The 21,773-nt window shown below is 39.5% G+C and overlaps 1 protein-coding gene across 1 annotated transcript; it reads left to right on the forward strand.

Annotated features, from left to right (window-relative positions):
* The first annotated feature begins 1,996 nt into the window (after positions 1-1,996).
* Positions 1,997-16,398, forward strand: opn6a (opsin 6, alpha). Its single transcript, NM_001102875.1, is given in 6 exon segments — positions 1,997-2,151; positions 4,083-4,288; positions 11,979-12,078; positions 13,051-13,155; positions 14,148-14,371; positions 15,879-16,398. Coding segments are annotated over 6 exon segments (1,203 nt in total). The 5' UTR covers positions 1,997-2,030; the 3' UTR covers positions 16,326-16,398.
* The last annotated feature ends 5,375 nt before the right edge of the window (positions 16,399-21,773 follow it).

Consider the following 21,773-nt stretch of genomic DNA (forward strand, 5'->3'; position numbering starts at 1 on the left):
TTTCTACTTCTGAATAGCCCTAGCACTACTTTATAAAAAGGCGGTTATTATTAATGATAAAAGGTAATCACAATTGCTGGGGATACTGTCTGTAGGAGTTTGGTGACCAGCCCAAACATGAGTGAAAGGGAATAAGTAAAAGCATCCCAAAAGGACAGAGAGGAATAGCCCACACTCTTCCCCTAGTCACACTACATTATCCCAGGGTAGGAGAGAGAAAAATAGAAAACATGATCCTTAGTGACCTTTATTAGAATCTTATTTAGGAATGTACAAGATGTTGATGCAAATCGCCATGTGTTCTACTCACATAGCAGCGTGTAAAAGCGTACCACCTCTGGTGCCCAGTTCAATGGACACAAGTCTGTTGCGTGTTTAGACACAAGCAGAGAACCCTGCAATCACTGGCAGCTCAACTTGACTTTACAAGACAGGCACTAAAGAGCTGTCATATCTTGGGAAATACTTCTTTGCTTACACATCTAAATGAACAAATCCAGGCACTAGACTGAACAAATATATGTTAAGGATTCTTCCATAGTTTTTAATTAATTAAATATCCAGGCACCAGACCGAACATGATGTAGCTTGTCTGTCAGAAGGCCTTTGGAAAATACATTTCAGAAAAAGTAACCAATTAGAGATTAGATGTTTCAGGTCATGGGGCAAGTTAAAACGCCATGCAGCTATAGCCAGACCTGGTGAACTAAAAGGCAACAGAAGCATATAATCACTTGTGTGGCTAATGGGCTCTGCTGGCTTTGTGAGAGGGAGTATGTACTTTGTATTTTGAACACCTACTAACCTACTAACCTACTAACTAACACCTACAAACCTACTACCCAGGTCCAAGGGTCACTGAAAACCCAAACCATAAGTTAATAACATTAAAAAACAGATATAAAAACATCCCTTAAATAACTGGGTATATACAGTGTACATATATGGGTTTATCAAGCACACAGAGGATATATACTTCTTCTTTACTTTGTGGACTTGGGGAGTTGGTCTCCAAATTGGTCTCTTTCCCCTTCTTTTTCATTTTATGCTGTCTGTTACGGCTTAAGGGCAGATTTTTCAAAATTCAAATTCAACAAAAAAAGTGAACAAAACTTGTCCCAAAACTTTTCTTCTCAAATACTAGCTTATTTAAGAAAAAAAAACATGACAAAATATTCCTGCGTTCAGTTTGTCTCAGAAAAAAAGGTACATGCTGGAGAGAATCACATTGTTCCATTCATTTTCAATAAAATACATAAATACAGTGTTAGAGAGATTTTCATTGACTTCTATGGAACCTTGGCAGCTTTTACCAGGTGAGTTTTTTCTGGCAATTTTTTGAAAAAATTTTTCTTTAATAAATACAGATTGTGGTTCTTAGGAATATTCTCAAGTATATTTGCCTTTGTGTTTTTTTGCTGCATTTTTTTGAATTTTGAAAAAACACAAACTCAAATTTTGATAAATTGGCCCCTTAGATTGTAATCAGGAGAATGTTGAATACATTTATTTTATACTTACAGTTTGCTTTCTTCGTAAAACTGTTTTTTACTAATGAACATTAAAAAACAAATCGTTAATGTCATGTGTAGGCAGCAAGCTTCATTAATGGGATTTCTTAGTATTTGCCATATTTGTGGCTGTAATTACCTAATTGTTCAATTAAAATGTCCTTCCTGTATGTACAATGGAAAACTACAACCCAAACATACAGCAGGGAGCCAGACCAGGAGCAACTTGCCCTCTACATTATACAACTCTACTTTCAAATGTAAATGTACAAGATATACATAATTTGAGCAATGCTGGGTATTGTGCCACGCACATATATTTATAGATAGGATTAGAGAATAAGGAGGAGGTCAAAGGTTTACTCAGCTCTCTGCTGAGAAGATTTCCAGTCTTAATTTGGTAATCTGACCAGAGAAGATAGCAGCAGGCCACTTAATTCACTGGACTGAAAGCCTACCTTTTATGTAACAAAATCGAAGAGCTGGGACCTTTTGCCAACCAAACCAAGCCTATGAAAAATGTCCCTACAATTCCCACGGCCAGCTCCATGGAGGAACAACAATTTGACTTTACTGCAAAAGGAAAATCCCCTTACAGAACAAGGAGAGACTATTATCGGCATCTATCTCCTAGCACTGGGTAGGTACATAATAAATATTATTAGCAGCATACATGATGTTTCCTTTACAGTAAAATGCTTTATGTGGTGTGTGTATATAATATAGTAAAGGCAAGTGGCACAGCCATGTTGGTATGTATTGAAAAAGCAAAAGATCTTTAGCACATAGACATTATGTTAAGAGGAGCAGCAACACGCAGACGAAAATAGCACTTGCTGTATTTGAAAAGAATAACTTGTAAAAAAGCAGTTCCCATACTATGGGACTGGCCTCTGCGGAAGGGGGTTGCACTTCCATCGGAACGTCAATCAGAGTGAGATAGCAGAATTGACTGTGTTTTCATGTACAGTATCTGTAACCAAGTTAAGGACGATCCACTGTTATACCACAAACCGTCTGAAGCTAAAGAGTCTGAAAACCCCAGTATCCTGCAGAGTTTGTACATTTCCCAGCCTGTATATAAAAGGAAGGCAGGCAGGGATTCTTTAGTTATGATCCGTGTTATCCTGCCTTTAACTAGATACATAAATGGTCACTTTGATAGGTGAAAATTATTTGAATTTGTTGTTTCTATCCAAAAGCTGCTGTGAGCTGTGAGCACCCATTATAATGTTGTGTCTAACAGTATTTCTGTATAAGGCCCAACAGGCTGAGCGTGTCAGTTCCAATGTCACCTCCTCCAGCAAATGTCATTAATCTGAGATAATTGGTGAAGCTACTAACTAGATTACAAATTATATAAATCATGACTGGTGACCTGATTCTCTGTGTTATGCAGGCATTGGTTGACCAAAACTTGCATGGCCAGTATTGCCACACTGGGGTTTAACCAACAATGCAATTTGTCAGTCCATGTAACCTGTCAACATTTATGCAGAACAGAACATGGTGGTTCTTTATAAATATTTGCTAATGAAAATAATACTAAATGAGTGGGTCTCTGGATCAATAGTCTGTATGCTATGCCTATGCATTTTGTACATGGATATGACTGGGTTGATGGATATCACAGGGTTCTTGAGAATATATTTTCAAATTCATATTAGTAATGCAATCACAGATAAAAACATAGCATCAAATAATAATCTATAACAACCTATTAATGGGTAGTATTTACTGATCTATGGTTTTAAATCAAGCATCTAATTTGCTGCTAGAAGTGCAGAAACTGGTGCATCTGTTATTAAATTACTCATATTATTTGAAGAGATATTAAAGCATGCCAGGCCAGTCTCCTGTAGCTAGCTACAATATGCAGACGCAAATAATTGCCTGTCTAGTCATTATCAATTTGTTGCCATAGGGGGCACTGTATCTGCTACAGATTTTAGACCCTATGTTTTAATCTGCTTTACCAAATGCTTCACCTAAAGCACCATGCTCAAAAGGTATCATTTCACTTATGTGCTCTCCAACTTTTTCCATGTAATGGGCCAGTAATCCAGCATACCACATGCTTGGGGGTTCAATTATATTAAAAAGATATTGTCGTACAAAGTAGCCTTAGGAGCCTCTGGGCAGGCAAAGGGACATACTGGAGGGCTTTAAACATCCTGTAGGCCTCCACCACATAACACAGGGTCCAGGCAGCTTCAGGTAGGTCTGCTATAGAAACCCAAGCAAACCAATGTTCTAAGGTTCTCCATGGGCAAGTTCCACGAGTTATTTTGTTTGGGTAATTCTAATTAACTAGATGCACTCTAATAGAGTAATTGTAGCTTTTTAACATATCATATTTAATAATGCAAACATGAAATGCAGTGAAAATAATAACATTTCTGTAATGATTTATATGTGGAAGGTGGGAGTTGGTTTCTACTATTAGCACCAATACAGTGCCTTCCATTTTCATAAATATGATTATTTAACTTTGGTTCCCCATGTTTAGTTTAGTTAATTCCTCTAACTGATGTTCATTTGTTGTTTTGCTTTTGTTTCATTCCTTTGCAGGCTGGTTATCATGGTTTGGAAACAGTATTGTAATATTCGTACTATACAAGCAGAGGGCCAATTTGCTACCCACTGATTATCTAACCTTTAACCTGGCTGTGTCAGACGCAAGCACATCTGTCTTCGGATATTCTAGAGGAATCATTGAAATCTTCAATGTTTTCAGGGATGATGGTTTTCTAATTACTTCCATATGGACCTGCCAGGTACTGCTTTCATTTGAAATAATGAATGTGATTTGACATGAGGATCTTTAGTTGGAAGGATACAGATACAGAATAGATTTGCAGCAATATGGGCCAGATTTGCTCTACTAAGTTTGTGGTATTTTCAGTACATATTTACCAGGTTAATCTTTTACTTGTTTTAAGATCCAAAATAAAAGGCTGTCCTACAATTTGCTTTTACACAAACTGTGATGCTTCAAACCATGTATATCCTTCACCGAAATTTAGGTGAATTTCTTACCCTAAAAGTTAAGATTTCTGAAAAAAAACAGTATATGTATTGTATATTTACCAGGTAAATTATGGCAGCCGCCATAAATATTAAATTGTTCTCCGTAGAAGTAGATCTGTGACACATGTAATTACATTCATGGAAAGTATAGATACCAAAACGAATTTTTCCGTAATTTCGCAAATTTTTAGTTGAAGCGGAAAACAGATTCGCTTATCACTACTAAATGCTATCCCCTAAATTGCACAGCTCATCCGCTCAGAATGTACAATGTTACTGCACAGAAATTGTCAACTTTCACCCTTTACTGTATGTACCTGTGATTCCACTTGATTCCATTGTGCACAAAGAGTTTCCCTGCCTAAGGCTCGGGTTAGCTAACTGACTAGCCAAAGGTCAAGCAACAGTATTTTTCCTTATCCTTGGTAGCTATGTGAGCTTTACTAACATTTTCCACTACTGAAACAGGCCTTTTCAAGACAAAAGCATGACATATTGCTTTTCCAATCAGCTGATCCCCAGAACTTCTCTTCCCCCAAACAAGTGCCAAAGAGTTGCAAAGAGAAAGCAAGAGGAAGCTGTTAAGTTGTTGTGTTGTCACCCACTAGAGCCACCGCTGAGGAGTTCTGACCCATTAGACACCAGCATTGGTATTTATTCACCTATTTTAGAAAAGAACTTTAAGATAGATATTGTTCATAATTCAGATTGAACTTTGTGATGATTTAGAGGATGTCACTGTGGTAGTGAAGGACCACCTTTAGACCACTGTTACCAAACTGAGATACCAACATTTGTTGAACACTGCCTAACCTGTACTGATTTAATAGAAGCATGTACTTATGCTTATTACAATACATATTGCTTTCAGAAATAAAGTGAAGTATAGCTGTTAAATGTTTACTCATAATTTGGGGGAAAGCAGGATTTGATAGCTTTATTTGTGTATTCAGAAATTTCTGGGAATGATGCTGAATTTTCAAAAGGGCAGACAAAATGAAATAACACTTAAATGCAGAATTCAACTGAGCCCATTGTTTTATGTATATGGTTAAGCAAAGCCCCCCCCCCCCCCCCCCCCCCATATGGACTACAAAATGACTACAATTTATTTTATACTGTAGCTTGTGTAAACTATTTATGATATACAAATTAGGGGACAGGTAGGGGGTGGGATGCCTAAGTGACTCCCCTGCCTCAGTGTCATGAATACAGGGCTGCTAGCACAGCAGGGTGCACAGTTGAAAACATGCTCTGCATGCATAAAAAGCTTGAAACATGTCATGTCAATAGAAAAGTTTGCAGCATAGCGCTGCAAGTACCTGTTTCCATCATTTTTAACAACTATACAATATTTTTTTGTAGCCTTTTGGAACTGGGGCACTTTTCCACCATTGCCACATAATTGGGGAAAGTGTTCCTCCTCCAAAACACTATGATTGGTCCTATTTTTGTATAATAGTTCACAAAAAAGGCTTACTCAGAGTAAAGAAGGCTTTTGTTTTAGGACACTGTTATTTTGAATGGAAGGTAATTCATTTTACTCGCAATCCCACTTGAAAAAGAACAGAAGCTCAAAACACATCACATAATTAAAAATGTGTGCAGAATAGCACCACAAGTTCCTGTTTCCACCTTATTCAATTTTTGGAATAGTGGAGGGCACTCCGGGCTAAGATACACTTTAAAAACAATCCAAAATATAAGTATATAAAAATCCAGGTGCTAGGCTTTCAAAAATCCCCCCCATAAAAGGATTATATACACCAGCAAAAGCCTCAACTAAACCCTGCACACCAGAAAAATTATTTAAGGGAGGTACTATAGTTAAAAAGACATTTTTATTTACCAGGTCCCTTGACAAAGGCGTTTGAGCCGAAACATTGGGGTATTCTCTCATCCAGAGTATATGCCTTCATATCTTTTTTCAGTTTTTTTCACTGGGTGGTATGTATTGATTTGTTTATTGATGGATATTATGATGTTTTTTTTTAAAATGCAATATTGTTGCTACATAATGACCTGATAAATAAAAATGTCTTTTTAACTATAGTACCTCCCTAAAATATTTTTTCTGGTGTGCAGGGTTTAGTTGAGAATTCCACCTTATTCAATAACTATTTATTGACTATGTTTTTGTACATTTTTTTTTTTCATGTAAGATTTACTTTGGTAATTCAAATTTTTATTATCTTAGTTTTGCTTTTCCTGTGTTTTCTTCTGCTTCATCGGCCCTAGGTTCACACGGTCTTTCCAGCTATAAACTTTTAATTCATTGCATTCCAACCATTCCATCTGCTAAATCATGTAATAAAAGAGATAATAATAAGCAATGACCTGCTGTCATTTAGTGGCACTAGCTAGTAGCACATAATTTCCTATCCTATATGATTTGAGTGTGTGAGTATCACTCAGATAGAGACATGGAATATACAATATGATATCAGTGCAAGTGAGAAATGCTAAATATAGCAAAATAAACAGAACATATACAACATTTTTTCAGTTCTGCATCATGTTTACCTATGTGGTTCTCCAGCTGCAAGGCCTTACTGTTTATATGTACACTAATACTACTAATACTATAATATATGCTGTGTATATAATGTATGTAAACATATATAGGAACCCAACATTTAATTTTATAAAATGTTATTCCCCAAGTTATCATTTATGATGATCATTATTATCATTATTTCTCTATGACTTGGGAAGAATCTGCAGTCTCCTAAGAAAATCTTTTGACTGGCAAGTGTCTTAGGAAGCCTCGCCCAATATTAGCAATAAGACCCATCGGGGAAGGTGAACCCTAAAAAGTGTTACCATAGACTACTATAGACTAAGCAAGCTATTGGCGCGCAGCACAAGCATATTTTTGACTACAGGTTCACGTTGTGGCTAACTGAAACAACAACAAAAGTTCCCCTGCACTCAGCCATTATCAATATATACAGGGCATTAAGACATTCTGTGTATTAAGCTACCAAGATGTACCCTCCCCTTTAAACAAAACAGGGAGTGTTTGTCCATATATTGCAATATACTTCAAGCTGGCCAAGTATGTCAAAGTCACAAATCACCCCTCTGGGGGTGAAGTAAGCCATAAATAGAAAATATGGTTTTGTTTTGCTTGTATTAAGATCTACCAAGGAGATGGTTTTCTTTAAAGGGAGACTATAGTGAAAAGTGAAATATTTTGTAGCATATAATGGAATTTATAACTTCTTAAGACTACAGAAAAGCCCTGTCTCTCCTGTCCCTTCCCATAATATGTGAGTTTCTAAGCTCCTTGCTTTGAAGCCCCTTGATTTACAACTCACGGAGCCATGCCTGCTCATACTCAGGGTTGCTCTTAGCAGTTTAAGCATGTGGTGACTAGAAACATAATCTGTAGGCAGAAAATGCATCTCTACCCATGGCTGTTGTGGAAGGAATGTAAGGGTGAAGGCACACGGACCTACTAGTAGCAGCTACTTTTTCATGGCTACTAAATTCCAGAAAATACCCTGCCATAGACAATACTGAGACTTGCCTCTGCTAAATCACATGTAGATACAGTTATCAATAAATGATCAGCATTGTCTATTTTAGTAGCCCTGACAAGTAGCTGCTATTAGTAGCTCTGTGTGTCTTCACTCTTAGAGTGCTGTACCACTGGCATATGTTATCCAACAGAACATGATGAACTTTTTCTTTGCCTCGGCCCAGGTGCAGGCAATCGGACTTTGGCCCTGAAATGCAGGAGGGTGCATCACAAAGCCAAAATCCGCTCCTTGTACCTGCACAAATGGCAACACAATGCCTCTCTGTACAGGCACAGGGAAAGGCTGATGCCAGCATAGGGACTGATTCTCAGCCTGGGTTATTAGCCTAAGTGTGCTACATGGCAGATACACCACTGCTGGGGGTAAAGCAAGGAACTCAAGTATTTAAGTGCATAATAATTATTTAGATACAATGCATATAATTATTTATCATAAAAACCAGTATCTGAAAAATACTCAGTGGATTTCCAGTAGGTTTAGAAGCAGATCATGCAGAGATTAGTAGAGTAGTGTAGCTCCTTCTGCAATCTGTTTTCAATCCATTTTAGCTCTGTGAAAATTGGATTACAGAAAATCCTGGGTAACATTTTTAGAGAGCTGCCCTTTCATAAAAGGGAAACACACACCTCTGGCATTCAGAAGTGTGTTCAGAAGAGGGTTCTGGCTATGCCTGAGTCTTATTCTGACCATAAGGGAGCCAGCCACCTATGCAAATGTATTTTCTATGTCACACTAAAGAGGAATGACAATGTCTAGTTGCATATTGCCATGCAGTATAAGCTATGGCTATCTTTCCATCCCAGCAAGCTCCCCATCTTCAACCAGTCTTGATCCAGCCATGATTTGCACCTTGTGGAAAGAAATACACATATGGAAATGATTGTTCAATAATCTCTCTTCAACACATTTCCAGTAAACTATGCTTACTTCTATGTACTAAGCTCCCTAGAAATACACGAACACCATAAAGGACATTTTAATTCTATTTTACTGGAGGGTGACAAAATATATTGCTGTTTTTTTCACCACACCAGCCTGTGAAAAGAGATGTCTGAACACCGCTCCGCCATTTTACTTACCTTTCTACCAGCGTCCCAGGCATGCCTGTTCCTGTTCACACATGTACAGTAGAGTATACCTGAGTATACCTTAGCACCAAGGGAACTTAGTGCTGGCATAAGGAGATGACAGTGTGGTGCTCCAACAGTTTTTTTCAGAGGCTGGCGTGGTTCTCTCCTAACAAGAGAGAACCAGCCTGGGGAAAAACTTATTTCACTTGGGTAACATTTTAGCATCCCCCACCGGCCCATATTTGTGGCGAGACCACAAAGGCCCGGGCCTAGGGTGGCACAAATTTAGTGGTGGCATGCCGCCCAAGCCGCACTGAAATTTAGCTCACATACAAAGCAATGGGGACCAGACGAGCAGAAAACTTGAGCATGTCCTCTCTCCACTGCTCAGTATGCGCATGCATGCGGGGGGGAAGGGGGGATTGGGGGTGGGGAATGGAGGGGCCTCGATAACAAATCCAGCCCTGATCCCCCAGTTAAATAGATTTAACATGTCTTTTAAATGGGATATGAAACTTCCATAGTTTTATTATTATTATTTCTCTAGAGCTGTTCAATAGGTGGGTTTATACATTGAACATACAGAAATACATACAAAGCAACCAATAAGATAAGAGGTGAAGTTAGTCCTGCCCAAAAGAGCTTACAATCTAGAAAAATGTTCCTGCATTCTCTACTATATTAAGGGTCAAGCCATAATGTGAACTGTATTTCAGCAACCATAGATGCAAAACTGCACAATAACTTGTTTCAAATTCTTCCTGGCTAATGGCCCCACTGATGCAAGAGGTCCTTCAACGAGAATCCTGTTATGTTTTATTTATTTAACTTGAGGAAGGGGAAGAAAGGAGAAAGAAAAAAGAGAAGAAAGCAATGGGAATACACAGTAAACAATTCACATATCAAGTTAACATACAACGACTTTACATACAATTTAACATTCGCATTAATTTATTGCACTTTATACCATTACTACAGAAGTCATATTTCTGCTAGTTTTGATGATCTTGGTCTTCTAGATATGTGTGTCTAATCTCAAAACATTAGTCAACCTCTGGTATTCCAGGGTTTAAGTCCAGCCATGGAGACCAAATTTTGTTGGACAGCCATGTGCTTCATAAGTGAGTCTACTGGAGGGAAGAGATGAGTTGATAAGGGTCGATCATTGTTTAACTGATGGAGGTGCCTGTTATGTTTACACTTGACTCTTTTTGTTTTTATACAACTGTCACTATAAGAATCAAACACTGAGAACCTTAACCATACTCACCCTCTTTTAATTACTATGTAATAATGGAAAGAAAACACTGCTCTGTATTCTTAGTATGTTGGGTAACAAGAGATGATTGTCATGGTGCTAGTAGGGGTGACTCACCTCTTGCCTTTGTACTTATGTCAGGATTGTGTACTTTGGTGAGCTGGGGGTATGAGAGAGTTGGTTTTTGTGTAATGTTTGTTGCCTTTAAAATATGTGTTCTAATGTACTGATTCTTAGTGGTTTTGTACCACACACTCTACAGCATTGCTGTCCATTTTCTCTGGTAACGAGGGCCGGAATTTTTCTGGCCTATGTGATGGAGGGCTGACAATGAAAGCCAGTTTTGACCACTGCCTTTTTAAACCATGCCCATCACAAGCCACACCCATGTTATCACAAGAGCTTTTAAGACCATACCCATTTATGGTGGTAGCACACCAAAAAACCAAATGGTTGGTGCTTACTGCAGGGATATTACCCTTCACTCGTATGTAAAAGAATTATATTATGTCATATTAAGATATACCCTTAAATCCATATGCCTCCTCCTTCCATAAGGATAGCACAGCAATCCCCAGCACATGATTAAACACCTTAGACAACCCCTAACAATTATTTCCAAATGCTAACGAACTCCCAGAACAATCCCCCTGCCAAGTTCACCTCCCACAGGCAGCATAGGGCAGGCAGAGTATGGCACACACAGGCAGCATAGGGCAGGCAGAGTATTGCACACACAGGCAGCATAGGGCAGGCAGAGTATGGCACACACAGGCAGCATAGGGCAGGCAGAGTATTGCACACACAGGCAGCACAGGACAGGCAGAGTGTGGCACACAGAGGCAACATAGGGCTGATAGCGTATGGCACACACAGGCAGCATAGGGCAGGCAGAGTATGGCGCACAGAGGCAGCATAGGAAATGGAGTGTATGGTAAACACAGGCGGTATAGGGAAGGCAGAGTATGGCACACACAGGCAGCATAGGGCAGGCAGAGTATGGCACACAGAGGCAGCATAGGAAAGGGAGAGTATGGTAAACACAGGCGGTATAGGGAAGGCAGAGTATGGCACACACAGGCAGCATAGGAAAGGCAGAGTATGGCACATACAGGCAGGATAGGGTAGGCAGATTATGGTACACACAGGTGGCATAGGGCAGGCAGAGTATGGCACACACAGGTGGCATAGGACAGGCAGAGTATGGCACACACAGGCAGTGTAGGGCAGAGTATGGCACACACAGGCAGCATAGAGCAGGCAGAATATGGCACACACAGGCAGTGTGGGGCAGGCAAATATGCCACACAGGCAGCATAGGGCAGGCAGAGTATGTCACAGGGAGTGTAGGGCAGGCAAAGTATGGCACACAGACAGCATAGGGCTGTGCAGGGTAAGCAGCTACCATTTAAAGCTTACATAAAGGTCAACAGCCAAAGAGATGATGGGCCTAGTTGGAGAGCACTACTCTAAAGCAACATAATACTGGGAATGTAGCGACCATTCATTCCCAAGAGTTTATTTTCTTGTCTATACAACACCTAAACACCCATATTTTTTCCAGGTTGATGGATTTCTCACTCTTCTATTTGGTCTAGCCAGTATAAATACTCTTACTCTTATCAGTGTAACTCGGTACATTAAAGGCTGTCATCCTCAAAGAGGTAAGAATGTAAACTTTTCACCTCCATTGAATCCTTATTCTAGCAAGAAAGCAGTCAGATTTTTATCATAAAATGTAATTTACAGTTAATTAGGAATTAAATGACCGGTGGCATCTATATACATACAGGCAAAAATGAACCTAATAGAAAATATACAGTATTCATAAGAGCGCATTACCATGTTTTTTAAAGGGTTTTATGATGTTTATCATAAAAATGGATATGCAGGCTCATTTAAAATATTAGTCACAGGCTAAAAGTAAGGAATAATGGTGAAAGTGTAGGTGTGCATAGGCGCTTGGTGCTCCTTGCACTTGCAAGTACTTACAGGGAGTGGCACAGCACCCATACGCAGTCACTTATATAATCGAATTCTGGGGAAAAAGTTGTAATATGGGTAAAAAAACATTACTTTTTCCATTCAAAAATTGCACTGTGCCACATTCCTAAATGATTCTGACTATATAGCTCTTCTGTATTTTTAGCAGAAAAAAAGCAGTCAGATGTTGCTGTTCTGCACCTATGGAATAAACTGCCCAGTTGCCAGATGAAAAAGTAACACTCTATGGGATAATGTAATAAGAGATGCAATGTTTGTTAAAGATCTAGTGACCCATAGCATCCAATCAGCAAATAGAATTAATGTCAGCTGTTTGACTATATATACTTTATAGTAGCATTAATGATGGATTCAGCGCAAGGTGCACACTGCACAGGATCCCCAGTGACAAGGGCTCCGTAAATGAGCATTAACACCCTTAGTGCTCATTTACTGAGCCTTTGTCACTCCACTTGTGGCAGGGTATCTATTCTTTGGGGTAATAGATGCTTGACCTTACCACAAGCCCAGTGGCTTCCATATATTGTATCTGAAAGCTATTTTCAGTTGCAGTTATTAAAGCATCACATTTCCTGACTTTGCCCTCTAACTCTTGTAGCCAGTTGTAATGATATTCACTGTTTTCCTTTCAGCAAACTGCATTAGCAATGGCAGTATCACTATCTCTCTGGCCTTAATCTGGATTGCAGCTCTGTTTTGGTCAGTTGCACCACTCCTAGGATGGGGAAGCTACAGAGGTAACATACAGATATATATTTGTAAACAGATTTACCAGTATCTGCAGGATTGATGATGGTTATAATGTAGACAGATGCAATTTATTTTCTGTTCATGTACAGTACATTGTCATCTACCTGATGGCAGACTATGGTTTTATTGCCATTTGGTCATTCAGATATAACAGCCAAGTAAAAACTTCACCACTCTCTTTTTCTCTTGTATGGGATGCAGGTCCATATTTATATACTGTATATTGGCGCCTGAGGGGTGGCCCTCGGGTGCCAATATATAAAATGTTTTATTTTTTTTAAAAAAAACCCAGCCTCCTCTGCAGGGTTCCAAAGGAAATCTGCCCTACAGCCCAGTCCCGATATGATGTTAAAGATATATTTATCTAATCCCATACAAATTAATAGAGAGTGGAGCAATTTAACCTCTGTCAGACTGCAGCGAGTTTTGCTTCACCTTTTTATAAATATGCCTGTATATCTATGCATATATTAATTATTATCCATTTACATTGTTTTACCCAACCTTTAACCTATAGGGTTAATATTAAAACAAGAAATAAAACAAAGGGGCAGATTTATTAATATCTGTGGTTGTGAAAATTGTGACCAAAGATTGTGATTTCAATTGCATAATTCTTTCCGCAATACCAATGTTTTCTTATGATTTATCAAATCAAATTCGTAAAAAAATTGTAAATCTTGCAAAATTTCCATGATAGTGAAATCTTATAAATAAGCCAGCTGTTGTTGCAGTTGGTCTGTCTGTTGGTAGTATCCCCTTTCCAAGGAACGGGCAGGGGCTGTACCCCAATCTCACTTACTTTGAGAGCAATACTTGCAGTTTGGGTACTTAAAGTGTGGCCAAGTTATATAAAATCTTACTGAATGGTCAATGTTTCAGTTACTGTTGCTAAAGAAGATATAATATCTTTGTTTCTTCTTTGCATTCATCTAAACCAAACTTAGCCAACAGTCTCTGTTCTTCTCTCTTTTCCTAGATCGCATGTACGGGACGTGTGAAATTGATTGGACCAAGGCCAGCTTCTCTACAATATATAAATCATATATTATATCCATTTTTATCTGCTGCTTCTTCCTTCCTGTGATGGTCATGGTCTTCTGCTATGTGTCAATTATTAATACTGTTAAATCAAGCCGTGCTTTGACAAGTGAAGGGGATCTTTCAGAAAGACAAAGAAAAATGGAACGAGATGTTACCAGGGTACATTGATTAATTACTAAAGTTCTAAGGTTTTGTCTAGATGTACAATGCTACAATGACTTTAGCATTAATTGCTTTAGCCACAGTACTATTTATCCTACTGTAACTGGGGGCAGTTGATCTCCATCAGGCATCAGAAGAATAGAAGAAGAATAGTGCATGCTAAACAGCTGATAGATGCTGTGGCCCTAAACCCCTCAGAGTGCAAGGGGGGTAACTGTGGGGTGGCGAGGGGCATCAGCATTGGGTCTGCTGAGTTAAATGGCATTGATGAACCTTATATGTTCCTGTTCTTTAGAACTTAGGCTGATGCCACACCAGGCGTAGGGCTGATTTTTTTCGGCAAGCGGAAAAGCGCTTGACCAAAAATTCAGCCCTACGCCTGCTACTTGTGCCTGCACCCGAATGAATGGGATACGCTCGGGTGCAGGCACATGTAGCCGATATACGCACGAAAACGCGAGAGAATGCAAAGTCTCGCGTTTTCATGCGTATATCGGCTACATGTGCCTGCACCCGAGCGTATCCCATTCATTCGGGTGCAGGCACAAGTAGCAGGCGTAGGGCTGAATTTTCGGCAAGCGCGAAAAAATCAGCCCTACGCCTGGTGTGGCATCAGCCTAACCTTTCTTTAAAATTCCCTTCTAGATTTTTTTAAGCAATTAATCTGACCCCCACATCAATATTAAAATTGAATGCACCTGCTGTAAGCAATAAAAAGAAATAGAGTAGTGCTCTTTCTGAATTAAAGTTAGAGCTTTTTTTTATATGAGAGGTGCTGTCCCCCGGCCCTCAGAACCCCCCATGTACTTATAGCCAGGAACTGCATTGTATTATTACGGGTGCTCATTCTGTTTGACAGTAGAGATGTAGCGAACTGTTTGCCGCGTTTTTTTTGGCGGTTTTTTTGGCATTATTTTTTGGCGTTTTTTTTTTTTTTCTTTCATTATTTTTTGGCGTTTTTTTTTGGGGCGTTTTTTTTACAAAGTATTTTTCAGAGAAATTTTTGCTTGATCCCCCTCCTGCATGCCACTGTCCAGGTCGTGGCACCCTTTAAACAACTTTAAAATCAGTTTTCTGGCCAGAAATGGCTTTTCTAGGTTTTAAAGTTCGCCTTCCCATTGAAGTCTATGGGGTTTGCAAAGTTCGCGAATATTCGCGAGTTTTGCCGAAAGTCCGCGAACGGGTCCGCGAACATTTTTGGCGATGTTCGCTACATCCCTATTTGACAGAGGAAAAGATTGCAGCTTTCTGTATGCCACAGCCCTGAAAGGGAAAGGAAAGTTTTTTTTTTTGGTCTTCACTTGTGTGGGGTATTTGAAATGAACATCCATTTGGATAAACAAACCGTTCAATATTACCCATATTCAGCTGCCCTAATAAAAAAAAACCTGGTCAGACACAAACTGTAACAGATCTAAAGTTGCCTTTAATTCAATGTGTATTTCTTATTAACATTACGTAAGTGATAACAATGAACATATCCCTGTTTGTTTTTGCCTTTCAGGTTTCTGTTGTCATTTGTACAGCATTTATTGTTGCCTGGTCTCCGTATGCTGTCATATCTATGTGGTCTGCCTGTGGTTACTATGTGCCAAGCCTCACAAGTATCCTTGCCGCTCTTTTTGCAAAATCAGCTAGTTTTTATAATCCCTTGATCTATTTTGGCATGAGCTCCAAGTTCCGAAAAGATCTGTGTGTTGTGCTGCCATGTGCAAAAGCCCAAAAGGATCCAGTCAAGCTAAAGCGCTACAAGGACAAGAAGCAGGGGTCGGCCCCTCGAGCAAGGGAACAAACTGAGATCGAGCACCCTGTCCAACTACAGCCAGCACCAAGCCAGGACTCTGGGGTGGGAAGCCCAAGCAATACTCCTCCCCTTCGAACAAAGGATGTCCATATTGTAGATATAGATTTAGTGTCTGATAATCCCAGCTATGAATGTGATCGATTATGAGAGAGATACTCCAGTAATGTTTTATAAGCACGTATCATATTTTTACCTGAACAAATAAATGTTGTGATATTTATTCGCTTGGGGTACCTTCATGTGTCATTTCTGCCATAAAGGTAAAACATATTCCACAAATAGAGTCTCGCTGTTGTCTGATAAATATTTAGCAAAACAAATTGGCATAGATTTGTATATACACTGACATTATGTCAACATATCTATCCTTATATATATCCATAGCTGCACACTGTTTCCCCATTGTATCCTATTGTATGAAAGCCTTTAATCAAGGCTAATCTGTGTGGTAGTGATGAGTTTGACAGTCCTGAACCAAATAATGGAGAAAGTCTGTATAAATAGTCCCAAATTACAAACATACATGATAACATGTATAATCTACAGAGAACTGTATATAAAATATAATGGAACACCTTCTCAAGGAGTTAATAATGATCTATTTATGCCTGAAACCATTTCCTACTGTATGCAACATGAGTGCGCCCCTTATTGCTCATCCACAAAGTCATAAATGACCTCTAATATTTTTTAGGTTTGTAAGGGGTATAACTATAGACTCCAGCTTCTGAACGAAAATTTGTGAAAGATCCCCACACAACATAGACACCCCTAATATACCTATCCCTGTAATCTATAAAAAGTATAAGTAGAACAAATACTAATTGTATTTGCTTAATCCAGTTGGAAAACAGTTCTTCTCCTTCTGCATTATTTTAAATCCTGGCAGGGGAGGAGGGTCTAAAACATTTATGTTATAAATTGTAAAAACTTCTCCACAGCTTACCGACAGCATGCAGGAACTACATAACCCACAATGCATTGCACTGTGATGTTCCTTTCCTTATTAACATCACATGTGCAGGGGATTGTGGGATTTGGAGGATGCAGTCTGAAGGCTGGCTGAGGACAGTCCACTACTGTTACAAATTAGTCAGCCAGATCAGCAGGGGAACAGGGGGTGGGGCTTAATTAATTGGTTCAAACAATATTATTACATTAAAAATCACAAAAAGGCTGCATATTTTTTAATTGATGAATATTGCAAAGTTGCTTGATATTATATTTTCTTTTCAAACAGCTTATGTTGTGTTTGGGTGGAGTTCCCCTTTAAGTAGTCACAGGCCCTGGTTCTGCTGGAGGCCTAGGAGGTACAGGATCTCACTAAGGCACTGACAGTTTCAATATATGTTTATTAAAAATGTCTTATTCCATCCTTTAAATCCACCATGGAATTAACTTGAAATGTTTGTTTTTCTTGAAACAGAGACTTCTGAATGTGTGTTGCCCCTAGCAGTGAACACAATAGGAGTCATTTTCAAATCCTCTGGCCAGAAGGGCATTCTTTAATGCACATCCACATACAGTAGCACTTCTGTCTGGGGAAACTGCTGTACTGTGCATAGCCCAGAATCAGAGGGCAAACACCAGCCCTGTACTGTAACAAGCCGTAAGGATAGGGCCCCACTGTCGTCTTCTGCTTCCTAACTTGTGTGTCTAAACAATGGAGAAGTCAGGGGGTAGAAGGAGGTTAATGCAGGTAGCGCTACATTCACCAGGGTAGCTGCTCATTTGCACAGTGCCCGTGACTCCCAACTGTCCCTATTTTCGCGGGACAGTCCCAATTTTAACAGCTGAGACCTCAGTCCTGGGTTCTTATTGAAAGGTCCTTCATTTCCTTTTGATCTCCTGCACTGAACGCTAAAAAAGATACAAAGTCTCTCAAATTAATGAGATAAGTAGCTTTTGGCAGAGCCCGAGAATACGCAACACCTGCACAATTGTAACTAATAAGCTAAACAGGTCTCTTGGTGGAAACTGTAATAAACATAATAAACTTTTGCAGAGGGAAGTAAAATGGATATTTACATTGGGCACGCGCCAACCACATGGTTTAAATTCTATATTTGATATTAATTGTTATGTTCCCTCAAAGTGATGTTGCCAGAGAATTGTATATGTTATGTTAGTCTATCTTTCTTTATTTCGTTCTGTTTCATTTTTATACACATAAAGTTAAGAGGAGGAAAAAAAAAAAAAAAAAATTTGTGATGTCATTAATTGATAGGCTTTATATACCATGTTACTGTCTCAGAATGTATGCCTATGATTAAGTGCGGGCACGCACGAAACGCGTCAGGCGTTCTGGGTTTTTAAGAATGTAAATAAAGTTCGAGTTTTATCCATTCTCTGGCTGACCATGGTGCTTTGCGAGCCGCTTTCTTCAGAGATTTGGAAACTGTAATAACAAAAAATACACAATCCCCAAAAACCCCCAGAAATGTGTTCAAACTTTAAATAACCTGCCAAATTTTGTAAAACGGGAGTGGTCTTTAGGGGTTGTGGTCACAAAAGTGGGTGTGGTCAATAATTTTTCCTCATGTGTAGCACAGCATTTATTTTTGTCCTTCTTTACATTTTTCAAATGTTGGGAGGTATCCACTATTTTTATAGATTTTAAGCAGAAGTGAATTATAGATGTGATTATGTAGTAGCAGGCCCTGCTTCTGCTGGAAGCCTGTGAGGTAATGGGACTGACGGATATAGGATTGCATCTGCCACAGTTCTGAGGATTTCTGCCTCTTTTTCAGAATGTTGACAACCAGGCAGAAGGTTTTGACCTGGACTGTCCCTTGAAAATTCGGGCTGTCTGGGTCAAAACTGGATAGGTAACAACCTTAGACAGATAAGCATTGTCAGTATATGTTTATGAAAAACTTAGTAGGGCCCTAGAATTATTTGGCTATGGGACCCTGCAACTTCTAGTTATTAAAGATATTTTAAGGTAACTGTTTATAGGTAGTTTTTGATTTCACCTTTTTTTAAAATAAAAAAGCCAATTTTGAGAATGACTGCATATTTGGTAATGCTATGTACCTTGCTGTAAAATAGTCATAAACCCATACTTGGGTAACAGGATTCTGGCCAATAGATGCCATACTTGTATAAGGAGGCACATTCCTTAAGGTCAAGTACAGTATGCAGAAGGAATCTGCTCTCAGAATGCTCTTCTGCCTGTAAGATCAACCTCAGGGGAGGAGCCCTACTCAGCTGTTGCCTCCAGGTCCTCCTATTCCAATTGAGCCCATAAGCACATACGGTAAAATAAACAACACAGTACCAAAGTTTACAAACTAAAAATGAAATATTTATTTATAATAAATGATCTTAGCTGGTCTCTAAGGCCTAACAATTGAAGTTAACTTGAGGGAGAGGAAATCATATTTTAGTAAGCTGCTACATTTACCAGACAGACAAAAAAGGAAGAATGATTTACAGTTGCTTTGAGGTAGAAGGTATTATACCAAAAGTTGGAATGATTTACTTAAGCACATACGGTAAAATAAACAACACAGTACCAAAGTTTACAAACTAAAAATGAAATATTTATTTATAATAAATGATCTTAGCTGGTCTCTAAGGCCTAACAATTGAAGTTAACTTGAGGGAGAGGAAATCATATTTTAGTAAGCTGCTACATTTACCAGACAGACAAAAAAGGAAGAATGATTTACAGTTGCTTTGAGGTAGAAGGTATTATACCAAAAGTTGGAATGATTTACTTGAGGGCTTCACTTTAGCCTACTTACTTACTATTTGAAAGTTATTCGGAAATTGAAGAAGAGTAGATACAAGCAAGGACATTTTCGCCATAAGGCAAACTGAGCTGCTACGTTTAACATTAAGCCAATGACTTACCTTTAAAAGGCATGGTAACCCATGTACCACAATCAATCAACCTTTTATTCATCAGTTTAATAAAATAACACAATGTTTGAAATATTTAATATTAAACTTTTTTTTTATTCTTGGATGCCTTTCCAAAAATTAAAATATTTTTCTCCCATTCGAGTAAAACATCTGCATGATTTTATTAAGGGAATTTTTATTTGGGTAATTGGAACATGTCGAGCATTAACGCTTTCTTTGTCGCCCTTATAAAATAAATTTGTTTCTGACCATTCAATTGATCTTTAGAATTTATATTCTCATTTTACTAGTTAACTAGTAAATGGGCAAAAAATTAAAAACACAGTTGCTCCAGGATCAGCTTAACCAATAAATCATGGTTGTGGCTCTTAGGGGGTGAATTTTCAATGTTTGAATTTAAATTCTTCCACAATTCTAATTATTTGGGGCTAAAACTTCCAATATTTGAATTATGGTTCAAAAACCTAAATGTTCGATATTCATTAAGGGGCAGATTTACCAAAACATGAATTCGAATCCCGAATTGGAAAAATTCGGATTGGAAACGAAAATTTCTGAAGATCGCGACTTTATCGTATTTTGCGCGACTATTTCGTTGCCATCGCAACTTTTCCGTATTGAGCAATCGTAAATGGCGGGAAAACCTTTCAGACTTTGCATGATTTTGGAAGCCTCCCATAGGAATAAATGGCACTCTGCAGCTCCAACTTGGCCCAAGGAAAGTCTCCCATAGGGCTCAATGGCACTCTGCAGCTCCAACCCGGCCCAAGGAAAGTCTCCCATAGGGCTCAATGGCACTCTGCAGCTCCAACCTGGCCCAAGGAAAGTCTCCCATAGGGCTCAATGGCACTCTGCAGCTCCAACCCGGCCCAAGGAAAGTCTCCCATAGGGCTCAATGGCACTCTGCAGCTCCAACCTGGCCCAAGGAAAGTCTCCCATAGGGCTCAATGGCACTCTGCAGCTCCAACCTGGCCCAAGGAAAGTCTCCCATAGGGCTCAATGGCACTCTGCAGCTCCAACCCGGCCCAAGGAAAGTCTCCCATAGGGCTCAATGGCACTCTGCAGCTCCAACCCGGCCCAAGGAAAGTCTCCCATAGGGCTCAATGGCACTCTGCAGCTCCAACCCGGCCCAAGGAAAGTCTCCCATAGGGCTCAATGGCACTCTGCAGCTCCAACCCGGCCCAAGGAAAGTCTCCCATAGGGCTCAATGGCACTCTGCAGCTCCAACCCGGCCCAAGGAAAGTCTCCCATAGGGCTCAATGGCACTCTGCAGCTCCAACCCGGCCCAAGGAAAGTCTCCCATAGGGCTCAATGGCACTCTGCAGCTCCAACCCGGCCCAAGGAAAGTCTCCCATAGGGCTCAATGGCACTCTGCAGCTCCAGCCCGGCCCAAGGAAAGTCTCCCATAGGGCTCAATGGCACTCTGCAGCTCCAACCCGGCCCAAGGAAAGTCTCCCATAGGGCTCAATGGCACTCTGCAGCTCCAACCCGGCCCAAGGAAAGTCTCCCATAGGGCTCAATGGCACTCTGCAGCTCCAACCTGGCCCAAGGAAAGTCACGACACCGAAGCTTGAATGAATCCGAAACTTTCATACTCGGTACAACAATACGATTTTTTCGTGACGGCGACGAAAAAGTCCCGGAAAATCCGTGCAAGATACAAAAAAGTCGCGACGGCGATGAAAAAGTCGCAAAAATACAGTTCATTGTGAAAAAACGCATTCG

This window comes from Xenopus tropicalis, chromosome 5, assembly GCF_000004195.4.
Source record: "Xenopus tropicalis strain Nigerian chromosome 5, UCB_Xtro_10.0, whole genome shotgun sequence".
NCBI lineage: Eukaryota > Metazoa > Chordata > Amphibia > Anura > Pipidae > Xenopus > Xenopus tropicalis.